Source organism: Chaetura pelagica, unplaced genomic scaffold (genome assembly GCF_000747805.2).
Source record: "Chaetura pelagica isolate M959 unplaced genomic scaffold, ChaPel_1.0 scaffold184, whole genome shotgun sequence".
Taxonomy (NCBI): domain Eukaryota; kingdom Metazoa; phylum Chordata; class Aves; order Apodiformes; family Apodidae; genus Chaetura; species Chaetura pelagica.
The window spans coordinates 364,648-385,308 of record NW_009953184.1 but is presented as its reverse complement, the minus strand read 5'-3'; the positions used below and the strand labels follow the sequence as shown (position 1 = coordinate 385,308).

The 20,661-nt window shown below is 39.8% G+C and overlaps 1 protein-coding gene across 1 annotated transcript in view; it reads left to right on the top strand.

The window, feature by feature from the left end:
* Positions 1-18,015, top strand: part of AQP1 (aquaporin 1 (Colton blood group)) — a 26,693-nt gene extending 8,678 nt beyond the window's left edge. Inside the window, exons 2-5 of the mRNA XM_009997336.1 lie at positions 5-386; positions 15,219-15,383; positions 15,796-15,876; positions 17,608-18,015. Of these exons, the coding sequence (XP_009995638.1) occupies positions 5-386; positions 15,219-15,383; positions 15,796-15,876; positions 17,608-17,787 (808 nt within the window). The 3' untranslated portion in view covers positions 17,788-18,015. The remainder of the gene's footprint in view (positions 1-4; positions 387-15,218; positions 15,384-15,795; positions 15,877-17,607) is intronic.
* Positions 18,016-20,661: the final 2,646 nt, after the last annotated feature.

Genomic DNA, 20,661 nt, shown 5'->3' with positions numbered 1-20,661 from the left:
CTAGTGAATTCAAGAAGAAAATTTTCTGGAGGGCAGTGGTGGCTGAGTTCCTTGCCATGAGCCTTTTTATTTTTATCAGTATTGGCTCAGCTCTGGGATTTAGCTTCCCAGTGGTGGGCAACAAAACATCCACAAGGTCTCAGGACAACGTGAAGGTTTCTCTGGCTTTTGGGTTATCCATCGCTACCATGGCACAGAGCGTGGGCCACATCAGTGGTGCCCACCTGAACCCAGCTGTCACCCTGGGCCTCCTGCTGAGCTGCCAGATCAGCATCTTGAAGGCACTCATGTACATCATTGCCCAGTGCCTGGGGGCAGTGGTGGCCACGGCTATTCTGTCAGGAGTCACCTCCTCTCTCCCAGACAACCTTCTGGGGCTCAATGCGGTGAGTAGAAGCTTTAAATTCCTCCTTTTAGTTTTCTTTTTTAGTAGAAATGCAACACACCTGTGAGCTACTAAAGGTGGGAGCTGGTGTGTGTGTGGGTGGTAGTGATGACGGTGGTGATGTTGACTTCAGGCAGTCAGTTGCTTCTTGTAGCAGGGGGTCCTGTCCTGACTGATACTGGGATGGTTCTATGTCATAGTGACAGTCCTTTCTCCCCACCTCCATTTTGGAGCTTTAGGACATTATGGGTGAGATCAGACTTGCTTATGTCCAATTTTGTACACCCAAGTAGCAGAAAGGTGCCTTTTGATGCCAATTTAACATTAAAATGACTGGCAGTTGCATGGTTGATTCCCTTTTGTGGCTCTGGAGGACTCAGGTGACATACTGATTATTCTACATCTACCAAGAGTGGTTTTGCTTGTGTGAATGTGTTTCTTTTTAAATACCTAATTAATGGCTTGTGTAACCTGATGAGCATTGCAATGAAAATCTATGGGAAGAGTGAGAGGGATGTGGAGCAGGAGAAACCCCATCAGCAAAGGTGTGAGCATGACCTGTTGCATTAGGCAGACTGCTCAGATCCTGCCTGACACAGAATCCCAGCTGCACTTTCTGAGTGTTTCTCCTTTCACTGTGCAAAAAAAAAGCCCTGAACACTCAGGTGTAAACTGGAGAAGGATGTGAGGCAGCTGAATTTAACAGGGGTGCAGGTTTCTTCTCTCTCTCAGCCAGGTGCTCACAGCAATTGACCTTCATGCAGCCTAAAAACTGCCTAACCACAACACCTCCTGCTCCAAATGTTATTTTACTGTTGTTGTGCCATAACAGGAGAAAAAAGGATACACTTTTAAGCTTGAAATCATTCTCCTTTCAGGGCCAGTGCTACTGCTGCTGCAGTGCACAGAGAACTATAAATAGAAATTGCCTTCTTGTCACTTCTTTCACCTGGTTCTGTTGAGAACAAGTATTCCACATCTTTTCTACAGCTCCTTTCTTGCAGGGTATTCCTGACTGCAGCCTAAAACTTGAGCTGATTTGAACTCTTGTGCCCATTTGCAGTCACAGGGATCTTTGAGACATAAAGCCGCAAATACAATATTCAGAAATTGGTTAGGCAAAAGGGGAAGACAAGATTAATAAAATAAGTCAAAAAAGAAGATTTGAATTGTAAACATAATAAAATCTGATACTAAGAAGGTGATTCCTGAGTATCATCCACCCTCTGAGTGTTGGCTGCTTATTTCCCTCAAGCCTGGTGCCCACAAGTATTTCACTGTGCCACGGTTTCGGTAATTTTGGTGGGTTAATCCCAAACATTTTGGGGGAAGAAGAGTGAATCATTTTATTAGCTCCAGAAGGCTCTGGCTGTGTGTGTGATACATGATCTTCTCCTCTGAAACCACTGGCAGAGGGAATTGCTCGACCGCATGGGACAGGGGATCCACCCAAGTGGTTTCCTCAAGAGGTCCAACTGCCATTAAGCACGGGAGGTCTGGCTTCAGTAGCACTCACATTTGGTCTTCGCCTGTCACAAATTGCTGATGGCTGATGCCTTCCTCTATCCAAAAGGCTTGGAACTGTCCATTTCTATAGGGGATGTAGATTACCACCCCAAACTCTTCATGCTCCACAGTCAGTAACTCTCCAAGCTACAAAGATATGAGTTAGAGCTCTGCACAAGGACATCTCAGAGGAGAAGACCTTATGGTCATACATGGAAAGATCAGTGGAGTCACTGATTGTAGTAAACCTAGGAGACAACTTCATGAACCCCAAAAATTGTATGTTGGGGGGAAGCCTTGTCTTCCCCTCAGGAACACCTCTGGAATACAATGGAATACACTCTTTTCAAGACCATAAAACACTGTCAGCAAAACCAGAGAGTGTAAACCTCTATCAGCCCAATTTTACAAATCTGGCAATGCCTTCTGTGCATGAATTAATGGATAAAATGCTTCCTAAAAGCCGTGAAATGCTCAGTCTCAGTGCTTGTCATTGTATAAGACTCTATTTATTTAATTAATTTTATATTATTCAGTTATAAATGTTTTGGCTAGAGGAGCAGAGGAGAGGTCTCCCAGGGGATGGGGAAGGCAGCAGCTGTTCTTCTCCCTTGCAGGAAAGGACTAGTGAGGAAAGCAAATCCATTCATTTCCCACTGACAAGCTGAGACTGTCTTGGGAGTTGAGGGGGGAGTTGGGTCTGAGCCCAACACCAGGAGGAACAACAACAGAGCCCATCACAATGGGGCATGTCCTGAAACCACAGCCCAACACCAAAAGCAGGCTGCCTCCTCCAGCAAACAGGTGATAAGGAGAAACCACAGAGATTGCTTTTATGTGGTGTTTTTTTTTTAACTGAGGACAAGGAGGGGAGGGACAGAGCTGCTTTGTCTTCGCTCTTCCTGTAAAAAAATGAGGTATAGATTCATTGTTGAGGAAAAGAATAAAAAGAAGGAGAATGCTTTTGGTTTGACCAGGTTGGGAAGGGAGCCTGGAGATGTGTGAGTGTGTCCTCTGTTCTCATGCTGTTTGAGGGGTGTTTTTTACAGGAAAAATGTGGTGGGAAAAGTTTAATGAAGTCAGTGACTATCCTGGGTCCCCACTGGATACAGGGTAGGGTTGCATGAACTTTTAGATTTATCCTGCCCAGCTGCAGGTCCTACCCTCAGGGACCAACTGGGAAACCCTTTTCCATAGGGTTCCTCATCAGTTCACAGAGAAGGGGACAAAGACAAGTACTTAATCCCTTAGATCTTTAGAATTGTTCTCCAAAGACAGCCAGCTCTTCCTTTGCATGATGAAGCTCCAGGCTTGGAAACCTCTGTTAAGTACCCAAAATAAAGTTATATCAATTTGTGCCTTTCTCATAGTGCAAAGGGGAAAATGGGAAGAGAAGAAAAAAAGACAACAAAAATCAGCCATAGAAGGTGCAAGGTTGCAGAGAAGAAGGGACAATGGAAAAGCAGGATGGTCCTTTAACATGCTCAATATTAAGGTCTGGTTTACACTATGAGACAAGTAAAACAGTCACATATGAAAAGTTTGATCCAAACTTTACTGAGGTCAATGGAAATATTTATAGTTACTTTGGCTGGTTCCAAATAAGACATTCTGGATAGAATTCAGGGAGGTATTTAGATTACTGAATCTTTTAAAGACACTTAATTTCCCATATATTTTAGTAGTGGTGTGAGTGCCAAAGTAAAACCTTCGAGACTTGGAAAAGCTGAAAGAGGATTATTCAGTGTGTTTGTTGCTCTAAAAAATTCAATATTTTTTCCTGACATCATCTTGTATCTTTTTTTGGAAGCTGGAGTACTCCGTGTTACAAGTTTCCATTAGGTAGAACTGTAAGAATAGAGAATGCCTAATCCAAAGGGCTCTCATCTGCCAGCATAGCTGGCTATTGTCTGGTGAGGACAGATCTGTAGTCTGGATAATGGAAGGAACTATTCATCATGGGCAGTTAATGACCAACAAAGAGCTCAAGCAGGAAAGGCGGGTGAGAGGAGACTGCTGTACTGTAAGGTAACACAATATTTGTGGTTCAGCAATGATTACCTTGAGACTTTTTATCAGGCTCTTAAAAACAAATTGGAAAAAGTTCTTTAGTTCAGTTTGGTTTGGTGTTTTTTAAATATATATATATATATATATATATATATAGTGAAAATAATCAAAGTCTGTGGCAATGCAGACACTGCTTTACAATTTCCCAATCTCTGTGTTTTGGCATGCTGATCAGAGTGCCAGGAAATGTGCCTCCTAAGTCTCGGGGCTACAATTTGTAAACTATTTGAAAACTCTGCCTTGAAGTTTATAAAAGAAGATCTAGGGTTTTTTTTTTTTTTTAAATATAGTTATAAGTGGATCAAAAATGGTAGGCAAGGAAAACAGAGCTGAAGGTAGTGTTGCTCTGGGTAGATAAAGAGAAAAGAAAAACAACTAAGAATAACAAATGGACTTGAATTTAAAAAACATTCAGTGGACTGATAAATGTTGTTTGTGTAACTGAAGAACATTCTGGAAAAGCCAGAAGAGATCTGTGGTCAGTGGATTCAGAGTTTTGGAGCATTTTCTTAAGAAAGGCAGTGTCCACAGAGTGGGATAAGCTGTGGGAGAAGAATTGGTGCAGATATGGACACAATGCCCTACGGTGATAAACATCTAGTGGCCAACTCCAAATCCTTTCTCAAACACAGGGAGAAAGGAACCCTTGGTGTCCTTGCTTCTGCATCCCAGGGGAGTATCTGCTGTTTCAAGACACCTTCCACCCTCACCAAAGTCACACTACAAGATGAGTCCCCTTTCCATAGGTTATCCTTCTTAAGTGGATTATGGTCCAGCAGCAGCAGAGCAGCTTTGAACCCTTATGCTGGAGATGGCTTTTTTTTCTCTGTTTTTATGTGTCCCCCAGATTCCAGCCTTATTCTGCTACTTAGGAAAGCTGAAGGCTGGACAATCTCTTGTCTCCAGGAGACTGGAGCACAGGTTGGGGCATACGGTTTGTGGATAACTAACATCTGGAGATGCATCATCCTATCTGTAGAACATCGATATTGGTGATTTTTCTCCCAACAAATTTCCAAGGCACAGAAACCTCTAGTGCAATGGGGGTTCTTCTTCATAAAGCTGAGACCTGCCACACCTTTTGATGGTGTTTGTGGGTCAATACTGATGCTTTTATCCTGATCTTCATCATTGGATACTTCCTATCCCTTAGAAAGTTGCCTCAGAACAGATCAGGGAAAGGAATCACCAGACTCCCCACATTTGATCCAAACCAGTGCAACAGTGTTGGCCCTCAGAGTGAGTCTTCCCATGGTGAGTGGGATTGGCATGGTTGTTGGCCCTGATGACTCAGTGTTTATCTTGTGATTTCCCTCTCTCTTTGTGCCCGCACCCTATGAGTCTGCTCTCCTCCAACCTCAAATTAAACAAAATTGTGTTGAGTTGGAAGAACTTCCAAAATAAACTGAGAGCTTGAGAGTGTGAGTGGACAGTTGGGTAAGTGATGTGGCTTTTCCTCTGAGTCAGTATGGAAAATTGCAGTTCCAGAGGTGCTGCTGGATAGACAAGGCATGGAGCAGAATTCCTGACCTCTATGTTTATTAAAAATCCTTGGATGCCTTTTCTTGGTGCAAATTATATACTGTGCCTTTCTCAAATTTTGGTACAGTCAGCTTCATTCTCCTTGCCACTGCCCTCTGCCCTCCCTGCTTTCAATCTAATGGTGGCACCTCCTTGCCTGTGCTGGGACATCTGTGTGGTTCAGCACTCGAGCTTCTACCAGGGACCAGAAATCACTGCATTTTGAGATTGAGCAAAATGGTTCCTGTGTATAAGATTAGTCCAGTTTTGTGTTGTTGATTTTGTGTTGTTTTTTTTTTCTTAACAAAGAGTGTCACAACAATAGCTCATTACTCAATTTCAGGCCTGCAGCAGCAGTCTCTTATGGCCTGCCAGCATTGTATTGAATCACATCAGGCCAGGGAGGTGGAACACAGGAAAGGCACCTGCTCAAAACTGGCCTTAGTCTTGGCCTCTTTCGAATGTGTTCACGTAGTGACAGCAGAAACATCTGGGCTGAGATATAAACCTGATGGTTATCACCCATCCTCAGGCGTATTTAGGGATAAAGGAGGGTTATAGCTCTAATCCTTATCTCATCTCTCAGAAGTTATGTCTCATTTCCATTTCTACGAAGGCTTGCTTAGTGCTTCCGCTGTAAAGCAGCAGTAGCTGCAGCTTCTGATGAAGAACATGCAGGGATGCAGCAGCAGGGCCATTTCTTGCTCAAGGTGAGGTCCTCAGTGATCATCCACCTTCAGAACAGTCTTTTGGTGCTAGAAAAGAGTGGTTCAAAGCAAGTTTTGTACCATGAACTGGCTCCACAGACAGAGGATGCAAGGGTGAGCGGTGCATTATTTGAAAAATGCTCTGCAAGCCTCAAATTAAGGGTACCCTTTATCTAGTTCTATTTAGAAATGAGAGAAATTTATGAAAGGGGTGCCCAGGAGGCTGCAAAAGAATGGGTTGCAATAGGTCTAAAAACATTATTAATTTTCTAGATTGATTAATATTGTAATCAGATTGAGCCATGCTGGGATTTTTGGAGAACGACATTTTTTTCTGTGTTTAACCAGCTGTCAAACTAAGTAGGACTAAGCATGAAATACAAGGAAATGCATTTTGCCAACACCCTTCCTGACTGGTGAATTCACAGTTAAAACTGTTATCCTTTCCTTAACATTCTATGTGTTATGTTGTATGTATTTGGATATTTTCTGCTATGTGAGTATCCACTTCCACACACACTCACATAGCAGAGGCAGATTGATAGAGGGAAAGATTCTTCAGATGAGGTAAACCCAAATTTCATTTCCAGATTTAAATTAAGTAGAAATTAATTAATTAGTTAATTAACAACAACAACAACAATAATAATAAAAAAAATAGTGGGTGTCAAATGTGAATCAAGATCTAACATGGCAAGAATCATAAATGGAAATTTCCATTAGAAAAAACCAAAACACAACATGAGAATGAATATTATTAATCTCTTTTTGGTAATGGTAAACACAACATAGAAGTCACTGCAGCAGGGCTCATGTACTTCAGCAGATAATGTGAACCTTGGTAATGAGTCAGAACAACACTTTTAAAATCAGAAAATATTAAAAGAAAGTCACTAGCTGGTCTGTGCATAGCTACATTTAAGAGAAGCATTTTTAAAGCAAGGATAGTAAACCACATCACAAGTACTAAAGGAAGAAAAAATAGCCCTTGAAAAGTTTCCTGTTTGTCTCAAGAGGAAATTGCCTGTTTTCTTTAGAACAGTAGTACATTTTTGCTTATTTGTCCATTCTGTAGCTGAATTGAGAGAATTCAATAACAGAGAGATCTTTACCTGATATCACAATTGAAAATGTCAAAGAAGTCTTCATGCTTAGAAAAGTCACTATTACAGAGTTAGGGAAATGAGCCCAAAATACTCTGCTTGTGTTCAACTTCATAGGTCGCAAACTATCTTTATGTTCCATGTCTGCATTTCTCAGTTCCTGTATTTTACTGTCATTAAAATGTTGTCTCTTTATTACAAATCTGCAGAGGCAGAGCGATCCTTTTCACTGTGGGCTGATATTGTAACTGGCACAATGAGACATCGTGGTCTGTGGGTGTGCTCCTCAGTATCTCCAGAATAATATCATGGAGCAAGTGAATGGCTCCTGCAGGTTTTTCTGGCTGGGAGCAGTATGTGGTCCTGGGTATTTATTAATGTAGAACCTGGACTGATCTCTGGCATCCAGAGCCAAAGCTAGTGCTGGTGTTTAACTGCTACAGCTCCACCAAAGTCAATGAGATGTGAGGCTAAGGCACAGCACTGACCTGGTAAATCAAACACATGGGGCCTGACAGGCATCCTGGAGGAAACTATAAACAGCAGGAGGGCAAATATGTCTCCTGAAATCTCTGCAAGGGGTTTCTCTTTTGGCATTTATGGACTGCAAGAGAGCAAAGAAATCCTCTGTGTACTTTCCTGGTTGCTCCCTGTGCATCCTCTTTCCAGGAACCACTGAGAGGTACCATAGAAAAACAAACTTTTCCAAGTTCTTGACACTAATTCTGTGCCAAGTGAAGTCACTGAATGCTTCTGAAGCAGAGCTGTGGCATCTATATATACACAGTTTCTCCTGAAGTTAATTATATTTGGCTGGAGGAAAATTAAAATGTAGCCCCTTGTCCTGCCCTTCATAAGATTTCTTTCTTGATGAACAAGGTGGAGAAATGAAGAAGCTGGAATTGTTTCCCTAATTCCTGAAAATTCTTGCACATATTCAGAGCTGTTTTTTAACTCTCTGGAAAAGCCAAATCTTCAAGGCTTTGCACAAGAGTGACTGTATGAACTACCTCAGACTTGGAAAGTTTGAAAACTTCCCAGGTTTTGTGGAGTGTTTGTCTAGAAGTGTAAAATGAACACCACTTTGGCACAATTGCCAACAGCCATATGCTGGGGTTTCTGCAAATCCAGCTGGTTATTCCAATAACAATACAAAAAGGAAGACTTTATTAGGCTTAAAATTCAGATATGTCCAATATTCCCTACTGAAAGACCATCTACTTTTGGGCTGACAATACAGGAGATCATAAATATCTCTGTGGTATAAATGAGTACTTCAAAAGTGTTGCTGAAAATGAACTATTTACTTGGGGTTTGCTGGTTAAAGAAAAAAAAAAAAAAGAACCCAAACAAAACTTACCACTGCTCATCCTCTGAATAGAAGTTGTTTCTTTCTCAGCAGCAAGATTGAAAAAACTAATAATGTTTCCCCAAAGCAACCTTCCCAGAGGGACAGCAAAATATAAAAATGTAAATAAGATAAATGGCCTATCTCTCATATTTGTGCTGAATGGGAGTCCTATAGAGGACCTGATTTTTACTGACTGTCAATGGCTTCACATGCAAACTTTATGTGTTTTGGTTTAATATAAATGAAACCATCTCTTTCCTCCCTCTGACACACCAGGCTGCTGCAGCACAAAGCCCTGGCTAGTTTCTTGTCAGCCTGAAGATAGGGTGGGAGGAGGGAGGTTAGTTGTGTTCCTGGAGGGTGTCTGCTGCCCAAAGAATGGAAAATATGATTTCTGCTTTGGGAATTGAATGAGTTCCCTTTAGAGCTCTTAAAGCTGTATTTATAGGAAGGATAATCTAGCAGAGGACAATATGTTTTGTCCCTAGGTTCTGCTGAATGCTTCTATTGTTTATCTAGGATATGATCCAAAGCTAATTCTTTACCTCATAAGCAGCTTCTTCTGAGTGCTCCTGTCATATAAATTCAGCTGAAACTCTTTAGATCTTTGCCTGTCTCTACTTACTAAAGAAAGGAGACTTTAGCACTCTCTGAATCCCTAGCTCTCAAATAATGGGTATAGAAATACCCATTTCAGACTGATACTGTTAAATAGCAGGGAAAGAAGAGAATAACTGTAGTTAAATAGCTGGAGATAAAGTCTCTGAATACATTTTGACTGTGAGTCAATCAAAGATTTATAGCTATGGAGATCTGGGACACACTTCCAGCAGAAGAAAGGTGTGTTATCAAGATGAAAGTTTCCAAGTTATTTTCATGACAAAGCTGGAGCTAAAAGAAAGAGGAGTCAGACAAAATGACAGGACAGACAGTGAAAGATGGTTTTGAGGGAAGTAAAACATTAATTTTTGAGATTACTTTTGAAGAATACTGCATTAAATAACTTTGCCAAGCTAAACACTTACATGATGGTTAGTTGGTATAAAGCAGCATAATTAATATTTCCAGCCAGGGGATGAAGACAAGAACATGAAATATTTAAAGTAAAGTGAACAGTTTTCTTAAGAAAAATAAGACAAATCAAAAGAGGGAAAGTTTAAGCTACAGGAAGTAGATACAGGAAGACAGTGAGAATTTGCTTGAATAAAATTTGCTGTAAGAAAAAAGTCTGCCATGGCAGAAATAAGCTAATAATCTGGAATGCTGCAAACAGCAGGCCTGGTGCAAGTTGTTAGCTGTTCATCTGAATTCAACACATGAATAAAGATACAAAGATATTTATTGCAGCACAGATGTTTAAAATGCTAGATTTCATGTGGACAGGAGAATACAGGACTTCTCCCAGCATGAATATTAAAATCACTTTAACAAAAGGTAGCATGTTTATAGTCAGCCCACAATGTGCTTCTTGATATGTGCCAGTCATTCTATTGCTGGGGCTCTGCAAAAGCTGCCTTACCCAGGGGGTGGCTGGGGAATGCAAAGAGAAGCATGAGTGATGTTCTGTGTGTCATCAAATTGCTGTGGCTTAACTTTTCCCTCTCTAAGCCACCATCCAGCATGGCTTGCAGGGAAGTGTTTCATAAGAATAGAGAAAGTTGACATTCCCCTATTGAAAAATAGACTTCTGCATTTCCAGAGGCCTATCATTTTTCAGGAACAATGAGAAACTAATCCCTGTTATATGAAAGTAAGCAAGAGCCTAGAAGACAGAATCCATGGCTAAGGCTTTGTTGGATGACATAGCACCACGTGATGAAACCACCTTGCATAACAAGCTGCCTTATCCATATAACGGGAAACAGGTTTGAACTTGATGTGCTTTGCCTCCTAATGAGAAAAATATGAAGCTGCTAGAGAAGTACACAGTTGGGTTTACCTTGGGCCAGTTTAATTTCCTGTCTCCATTCCTCTTCTGAAGGCAGACAACCAATAAATATCCTGCTCTAAAAAATAAATGAAAATGAAAAAAAATAAAATAAAAATAAAAGCCCAAACCAAACAAAACATAACCAACAAAAGGAAAGAAAACATTCCATTAATTTGCCCAAATTATTGCTTGAAGCTGTGAAGGTCTGTCAGCCTAACATGGCAGTGAAGGGCACTTCTGTAGCTCCCATCTCCTGGCTGATGTTGTGGAGAATGGAAGCAATACCACTGCTACCATATCCCTAGGATCCGAAAGCAGAAGATCATCCCAACTAGTTACTCTTGCAGTCATGACAAGGTAATGATTTTCCATTGGTTTTACCCTCAGTTTAATGGTCCTCATTTCATTACATACATGTCTGTTGAGTCACTTGCCAATATGGATTAGATCTATGCAAAGTCTTCACAGTGACAGACCCACCAGCTATGGCTCCACCACCTGCATGTGCCACCAGCTATTTCTACACATTCACTCAGCTGAGACAGGGCATCATGGAGGCAATTCTGCCCCAGACCTTTGCACAGGAAGCACCTTTCAAAAGAATCAAAGTTTTATATATGATAGTTCAGCTTGGAAGGGACCTCAGGAGGTCTCTAGTCCAAGCTCTTGCTCAAAGCAGTGAACACTGAATTCAAACCAGGTTACTCAGGGTCAGAAGTAGCTTCAGCTACTGCTTCAACATGTCCAAAATGCTTCCTTATGTTCCAAACTGTTGCAGCTCAGGAGCTTGCTGAATGAGATGGGATTTTTATACATTTACTGAATTTCAGTGGATTTTTCTTCCTCAAACTTGTTCAGATTTACAGTGAACTCAGGGGAAAATATTAGTGGTGCAATTCAGCTCACAGGAGGATACATCCCACTTGTGGTGTCTCCATGTAGGCTTCTGCTTGTCATCTGGGTGCTATTACAGCCAAGGGAGAATTACCCAGTGCAAGCTAAAGCAGCCAAGACTGATTCAGTTGATCAGATCTAGGTGTCTACATATAATTCTCAGATCTTGCCAATGATGTAACCCATTTCTTGGGTGTGTTTCTGGTGCTTCTGTCTGTGACGTAGAAATTAAGTTTAACGCAACAATTAATGTGAACAAAAAAGGAGATGTCTGGATTGACTCCTATGGTGTAGGAAACTGTGCTGGAGATGAATGCAGGCTTGTGTGTGTCATCTTAATCACTCAGAGTATATTTGGCTCCTGAAAGGACTGAATCCACTCTTCAAGCCTCTCAAGTCTGAAGCACAAAAAGCTCAGGGAGTCACTGTGCTCTTCCCTGCCTTCTGACATTTCTTCTGTTGCTTTAATGAGCATCACCTAAAGAGAATTCCCAGGAGATACATCAAGAGCAAATGCAGTGTCAGCCTACATATGCTGCCTACATTCCTTGCTATGTCTGCAGCCTACCAATGTAGGGAAGACATTTCAAGATATTTCAAGGCCTTATTCTGTCTATTTAAGAATCAGAAATGTATCACTTTATATTCTGGATATTGGCAGTAGAAGAATGCCAGGTGTCAAAACCAGTGGTTGATTTTTGCCTTTGTTTTATTGACAGCATCAAGCAGTCAGATCCCTAATGTATAGGACTTCCTACAAGATTCATATTAAGCTTTAGACTTAAGTCTAAAGTGAAGTTTCTGCAGCCAGGTATCCTAAAAACCTTAAAAAACCCTTAATAACATACAGAAAATGCAATGAAAGGGTAACCAGCTCATGCTGGTTATGCCTATTTGGTTCTGTCAAGAGCTTAAAAAAAAATTAATCCAAAACATTTTGTATTGATTCTGAGCTGGTTAAAGCTTACAAATCCACTGTGACCAAGAATTGTATAAATATAAATGCAAACACACAAATCTCTATGTACATTTTAACTTGATACTAAGAAATGCACCTTCCTCTACCCTGTTATGCTTTGGCTGGGATATAATTAGGGTGGTGGGAACTCATGCTGTACCCTGTGTTGGGTTATGTGTTGCTGTACCCTGGATGATCCAGGCTGCTGCTGCAGTGACCCTATAGCTCTGACAAGTAGGCAAATAACAAACATCTGTGACAATACACATATACTGCAGATCCACAAACCACAGCAAAACAGAACATGAAAGGTTTGCCTTTGTTTGTCTTGTTTTGGAACAAGTCCCAGAGTCCTTGCTCTCACAGTGGAATCTTATGGCCCTGGCAGGCCCCATGAAATTACATGCTAGAGGAAAGCAAAAGGTTTCCTATGATATTTCCAGGTTTTCTTTGATTCCACACAGCCCATCAGTAAGTGCTGATTAGCAGGGAGAATGACCTCAAGTCACGTCAGCTGTAGGTTGTGTTTTCCTGGAGGGAAAGGAAGAATATGATTTCCGCCTCTCAAAGATAAGGATTATCACAGGTTTTAAAAGCATAATTTTGTTCTTATTGTCTTTTTTCTTTTATAGAAGCCCTTCAAATGAAGGGAGAGATTAATGGTAGGTGAGTGTTTAATCTTTTGAAATGCCAAGGCTTCTTCAAGTGATAACATCAGTGCATCAGACCTCAGATCTACATTGTCTGGGGTTTAACAGTTGCTTTATGACAGAAGAGAATTTACTTTCTTATCCACTTTTGGGCATCTATGTGTCACTCACTCATTTGCCAATTCACATGCCTTTTAATTTTGACCATTTTCCCTTCCAAATGTGAGATAGGATTTTCCAGAGTGTCTACAATCCAGATCCTTGAAGTGATACTATTACTTTTGATGCCAATGGGCTGCGTTTGAAGGCCAATTTGTTGAGAGCCATAAATCCCACTGTCTCTGCAGAAAAAAAACAAACAAACAAACACAACACAACAAACCCCCAAAACACATTAGAAAATTAATAGACTACTAATTAATTGATTTACCAGGCATTGAGCAAGGATTTCTGGATCATGTCATTTTCACTGCTGGCCCATGTGTATATATTTAGGTCATACTTTTATCTCTCACGTGTAAGTCCCATTTCTACAGAAAGTTTCATTAACTGATTTTAGTTTCTGTTTCACGGATGCTGAAGGAATCAAAATGCTCACCATTTCAACCTGAATTCCTTTCTATCTGTGGGTAATTTGCTTCTAATTCAAAGGATATCAGTCCTGCTTATTAAAAAGCAAGGTACGAAAATATGTTATTAATGCTTCAGATTGGCTGGTCTTAGAAATCAATATTGTTCAATGTAGCTAATGAGATTTATGCTGGCTGAAGACACACATAATTTTTTTTCAGTGTTTAGGAATCTGGCATCATGATGCTTTTTTAAAGAGAAGTGAACACCAGAGTTGGAAAGTGAAAGAGTTCAGCTAAACATCTTAAAGTTTCAAGGTTATTAAAATGTTAGTTGGAGTGAAATTAAGATGTAAACCCACAAAAACAAATTTAAAGTATGATTTCCTGTAGTTTCATTGTTCTGGACAGGTCACAATAACATTTAATTATGTTTTGTCATGTATGACCTAGTGATTTTTAATGCAGAGGCCATGACAGATGGGATAACCTCCTGATAGCATTATTCTTGAGCAGACGTTTTGCAGGGTTTGCTTCCTACTCTGGGTCACTCACATTCTCTGTTTCTCTGGCCTGTGGCCAAGCTCGTGTTTCATCCTCTCCATGTTATGTTATTTCTGCTCAACACCAAGTCACTCAGCTCAAATACAGGCTTTTCTTGCCTTGAGTAAGTTACCACTGACTATAGCAATTAGAAGCAGAATTCAAAACTTGTTTTAAGATTGAATTGTTTAGCTCCATGGTTTCTTGTTAAGGACAAGGTTTTAACAGTACTTTTGAAATATGACAGCATTTTTACTGTATAATGTTCATTTATGTGAATTACTGTGGTTTCAACATGTTCTACAGCATTTACTTTAATAAGAAACTGTACTGATTTAATTAATACAGTTGAAATGTCTACATCTGCCAGTGTGAATTTTTCTAGAGAATCTGCTTTCTCAGTAGGAAACTGAAATACTTCCTCCATCAGCCCCTTAGGGTTCCTGGATTTGACTGCTTTTTATGGCTCCCAAAGGAGTTGAGTGAGATTCAGTTTCAGACAAAGACACCTAAAATTAATCTACATGTGACTTAAGCGTCTAAGCTCTTGTTGTAGCCAAATGAGATCTGATGAATGCAAAATAAAATACTAATAAAAAAAAAAAGACTAATAAAAATAAAAGAGCTATTCAGTTGACTCCCAAATGATCACCTTTCATCAGCTGAATGGACCTCATCTCCATTGGTTGTGTTCATTACCTATTCAAGTTAGAGATACATTGTCTAAACATGGACATCTACAGCCATTTCAGATACCTTTGGTCTTCTGGAGGGTTTGTCACCATCCCACGTGAGAACCCTGGATGTCTCAGGGTATTTCAAGTGGCATTAGAGGCAAATTATCAGGCAATGGAATCACAGTACAGGGTTCTTAATAATTTTTTTATGTTAAGCAAAAGCAACCTGAGGAAGGAAATGACTGTGCAGATCTGTCTTTTCCTGTTGAGAAACCAGGTCCTGAAAACCTTGGTCATACTGGTTGAGGTTATGTAGGAGTATCAAGTGACATTTTCCTTCCTGTCTCCATGCAGCTTTCAGAGGGGATCAATGCAGGCCAAGGACTGGGCATCGAAATCATTGCAACATTCCAGCTGGTGTTGTGTGTCCTTGCCACCACAGACCGGAGGAGGAATGATGTCTCAGGATCAGCACCTCTGGCCATTGGTCTCTCCGTTGCCTTGGGACATCTTCTTGCTGTGAGTTTTAACCTCTCACAATTGATATCTGCAATGTCCCACCAATAGGATGGGCCACTGAAATCAGGAAGATGATGGGGAGATGATAGTTCTCCTTCCTCTTTAGAGTCTAACCTTGTTTCTGCAACATGCATGACCCTTCTTTCTTGGGCCATGTGGATGTGGCAGTAAGTGATGAGGTTTCATACCTGGGAGGACTCACTGCAGTAGGACCTGGATCCCTGGAGGGACAGGACAGGCACAAGGCAAACAATCTTTCTCCCTTTTTCTGAGGGAGAGCAGGTGGGATGAATGAAGCTGTTGTGAACATCTGAACTATGCTGTTGGCTGCCACTTGCCCTCCTGTGTAATGCCAATGACAATGCCACGTGTCCATCAATGCCTCACCACAGGTTCTCTTTTCACCTCCTAGATCGATTACACCGGTTGTGGAATTAACCCAGCCAGATCTTTTGGCTCTGCACTGATTGCCAACAACTTTGAAAACCACTGGGTAAGTCGAATAAACTTGTTTGCCTTACAAGAGACTCTGCATATACATAATCTACAAGGTCAGAAATATTTGAACACATATCATGGAATCTTCGAATCGTGGAACAGTTTGAGTTGGAAGGGCCCTTAAAGTTCCAAACCCCCTGCCATGGGTGGACAACTTACACTAGACCAGGTTGCTCCAAGCCCCAACCAACCTGGCATTGAACCCTTCCAGGGAGGGGACATCCACAACCTGTTCCATTGTCTCACCACCCTGACTGTAAAAAAAAATTAATAAATTAAATCCTATTTTTTTCCCCATCTCATTAGCACCAACTCAGTGAGTTGCCATTTCTATCTCAGTTAACAAAAACAATCTCCTTTTCATCCTGACCAGCCTCAGGAGATCACTGTCCTTGTGTTGAGTGTTTATGTTCAAAGTAATACAGCAGATTTTCTTTAGTTACATGCTGTTGTGTTTATTTATTTCAAATATTTTCAATTTTAAAGCCCCATTGCACAGAATCCTGTATTGGATAATCATTATTTAAACTGAGCTTGTGAAGTGTTACTGCTTAAGACCTAATTTAAGAAGGTCCTTAAGCAAGTTTACAGGCTGAAATGGCTCATCCAATATTTGGAAACTAATAAAATATTAATCTTCTTAAAGTTAAGTGTCTGCTTATATGCTTTCATGGAGAAGTGCTATGGAAACACTATAAATTTTAGATTATTCCCTGTGGTTAAATGTGGTTAAAATGAGGAACTTCATGAATATGTATTTATTTCACTGAAGCTCAATAAAGAAGGCTAATATAAAAGCCCTAAATGAACATGTGTTCTTGAATATTTAATGTGCAGCTTGTTCCAACTCTCCTACTCATGATTTTGGCAGCCACTTGCAAAGGAATTCATGGAAATTTAGTGGTAATACAGTGGATTGTGAAAATTTTGGATATGAATGCCATTTTAATCTAAATAGTAAAGCACAAAAGGAGGACTTGGGGGAATTTTTGCCATTATGTCTCACTTAAAACATTTCTATTGGAATAGTAAAGTAATATAACTAAGCTAGTTGCTAGTATGGCCAGAATTTCACACAAAAAAACTAGTTTTCTTTGTACAGAAAGTAGGAGATGATGATGAATCTTAAACCACTGAATTGCTGAATAACATAAAACGTTTTCAGACTCAAGAATTCTTTGGCCATTGGAAATCCCTTAAAAATGTGTTATTTCTAATAAAATTGTCATAACTACTAAAATATTATCTCTCCCTCCAGACTTTGCTTATCAGAAGTGATCAGACCAATACAATTACAGCAACATCATTAGCTGAATAGCAGCTAGTAGCAAATAAGCCCCTAATTAGGTCCTCACTAAGTATTGTTTTCTAATTCACCCATCACTGAATGTTAGTGGGGGAATACAATCTAATGTCTTAGTTGCTTTTAGAAATTGTGCCCCCCTGACAAATTTATCTGAAGTAACAGAGATATGTTATTATTAGTTTGCCTCATTTTAAATATCAGAACTTGACAGCATAGTCCTGGTTATTAATGTCTGGGTCTATGACCAATTCATGGTGAGAAATTCCTAGTTTCTTGTCACATGGTCGAGTAAATATTCAGGTTGTAATTTTAGTGTTTCCACTTCAAAGTTCATGGTGAAAATCCTCAGAGGAGATTTTTGGAACAGCTTTAAATGCAGTAGTCCCTGATGTATTCACTGGGCTTGGAACTGTGTTTCAGATCTTCTGGGTTGGCCCAATCATTGGAGGAGCAAGTGCTGCCCTGATTTACGACTTCATCCTGGCTCCCAGGAGCAGCGACCTGACTGACCGCATGAAGGTGTGGACCAGTGGCCAAGTAGAAGAGTATGATCTGGAAGGAGATGATATGAACTCCCGGGTTGAAATGAAGCCAAAATAAAGAAAGAGAAGGAAAAGGGGGGGAAAAAAAAGGCAAAAAAAAAAGCAAAAAAAAAAGCACATTGGTTTCCGAAGATTTTATCAGTGTTATAGACTCTTTGTAAACCAGCAAGCAGTACTTTGTTTTTCATTCAATAGGGTTTTCCATGTTTTTTGCCCCCAATCTTAATAGCATTTTTATACCTGGGTGTTTTTTTTAAATTATCAAGTTTTCAGGCCAAGACGTTATTAGCCCCTCTTGCTTGAGCTAAAAGAACTGGGCTGGAATTGAACTCCTCCCTTGCCACCACCAAATTCTTCTGATGTTTTTAAAGTTGCTGGTTCTCCCAGGATGTCACTCAATAATGATAAGTGGTTCAGATGAGCAGTCTGTTTGCTGAAAGAATAGATACTGAGGACAGAGCATCATCTGCACCAATAATGGGGCACTTATGCCAGAAAAACTCTTTATATTAACATATGCAAGGGTGGTATCTAATGCCAACAGTGCATGTGGAAACCATTCACCTCAAATTGTTACCCAAAAGCATCTTTTGGAAGCAAAGGCCACAAAAAAAGTACTTGTTACATAGAATTAACCATAATTTTCCAAATTATTTATAATCTTTGAAAAAGGGAGCCAGAAAGGTTTAGTGGGACAAGAATCTCCAAAGTGCCAGAAACCACTTAGATTTTCTAGTGTTCCATTCTCCCTGAATCTTCTTCCAGCTCATTGTGAGGGGAGAGAATACATGAGAAAATGTATCAATCTGTTAATTCCTGGGAAGTAGCAACTAGAAGTCAAATTGAAGAGTAGTAAAAGCAACAGCAACAAGAACAACATGGTGCCAATATGTAAACAGGATCTGATTGTTCCTGTGGTTGCTCAGTTTCTGTTCATCTTATGTAATTTAATTGTATGTTTTAAAATAAACCAGGAAAAATAAAAAAGGCCTCTTTCTTCCTGACCCCATTCTAGTAGCCAGTGCTGTGACATTCAGGGACAATGAATAGATACACACACAGAATATTTTCTAATGAGGGACACATGCATACCTGTGTGTAAATCCATTTTGGGGGTTGTTGCTTTGTTTTTATATATATATATATATATAAATGTTTATATATATGTTTTATACAGAAAGCCTAGTATACTGTTTTGTAAGAAAATAAGGGCATAAGACAAGTGGAAAGAGTTGCAGCAGTGCTTAGCAAAATAAATGACACTGGAAATGTAAAGAAAATTGACACTCTAAGTGATGTGGAAGACTATTTTCTGTTTTCATTTTTGTGTGTGTGCTACTTATAATTTCCTGAGTAACTCAAAGCATTAGATGGTCTTACTTACTAACTATAGAATATAGTAAAAGCAGATACATGCTGATATACTTGTTCTGCACTAAACAGTTTTACATAAGAGATGAGGCCCAGAGGAAACTACATAAAAAGTTGCACACTTTATTATTCAGACAAACACCCCAGAGGTAACATGATGTTTCCTCTCAGAGAGACAGTGTGAACATGGGAATTGAAAGAGGCTTGGCATGAGAATCCATACAGGTTGGATTACTTCATCAAGTTGAGCAGGTGTACAATGAGAAAAATAAAAATGAAAATCACCAGCAAAATAAAACAGAATACATTTGATCTTTCTTGTCTAGATTTGGTGTGCTATCCTGTGTATTGTCTATGTACATACAGCATGACTGGATTTTGGGGTGGTTTAAAAATAAACAAAATCAGTTGTGCTAACACATGAGATGTTCATGATTCTTGATTTTTCATTTGCCTTGCAACAAAAAGCAACTTATTTTCTTGTACCAGTCTTCAGGTGTCCACCTGTAAGACTGAGACAATTTCAGCTTTTCCACTCTTGACTTCTCCTTGGATTTGATGTTGGCTTTTGGGCACAGGAAAATTCTCTTTATAGGTCAGACAAAACACCTGAAAGTAAGATCTCGTTAAATTGTACTTAAAAATTAAACAGGATACCAGAACCTTGTGCTCACTTCCTAGAACAATTTTTTTCAACTGTATTTGCTGGTCTTCACCCATCAGCTGGTCCAAAATTAATCCTTTGTTGTGCTGTGGAATCTATGAGGCAGGACAGCTGCACAAGTCACCTAGAGCAAAATATGTCTTGACAAGCTTGAGGTAAATTAACACATATATTAATGATATAAATGTGAGATTCAGAATTTGTTCTTTAGTTCACACCCTGCAGAGAGTAATATTTTGGCCAATTTTCTATGTTTCAAAGTCCAAAACTTTGAAGACAAGCAATCCTGCCTTTCCATTTGGTGTGTAATACAAGTGCTTTATGTCAGCTCCTAAGCTGCTGTTTATGATCACCAAAGTAATGAATAAAATAGGTGAAAGATGTACAATATCTGTTTTACTAGTGAAGAATCAAAAAACAGGTCAAAGTAAATCAAGTGTCAGTGTGTTTATTCACAGTGATATTATTTAAATGATTTACAGTAAAGCTCATGGAAATTCAGTTAAAACATATTTCAGCAGAATTCCAGGCTTAAATCCCACTTTCTTTTTACAGAAGGAAAAGCTTAATGGCCCACTTAAAGTGCTTTTGTAGTACTTAGATCCTGAGCTGAGAAGAGCAGCTTCTAAACAATGCAAGGCTGTAGCTGCTGATGGTCTCCCTACCCCTGGCACAAATGGTTTTGCTGGACAAGGACCCTTCAAAGTTATCAGAATGTCATTAAAATATTTGGAGGATACCCAACAAAGGAATTAAAAGCATGAAGGAGCAAGGGTGGAAACACACTAACAAATGTCAAGTGGGTGAATGTGTTTACATGTGATCACTTAGAAACTCAACAAAATCTGCCTGACAACAAGAGGAAGTTTGGGACACAGTTGTTTAAAACATCTTCCA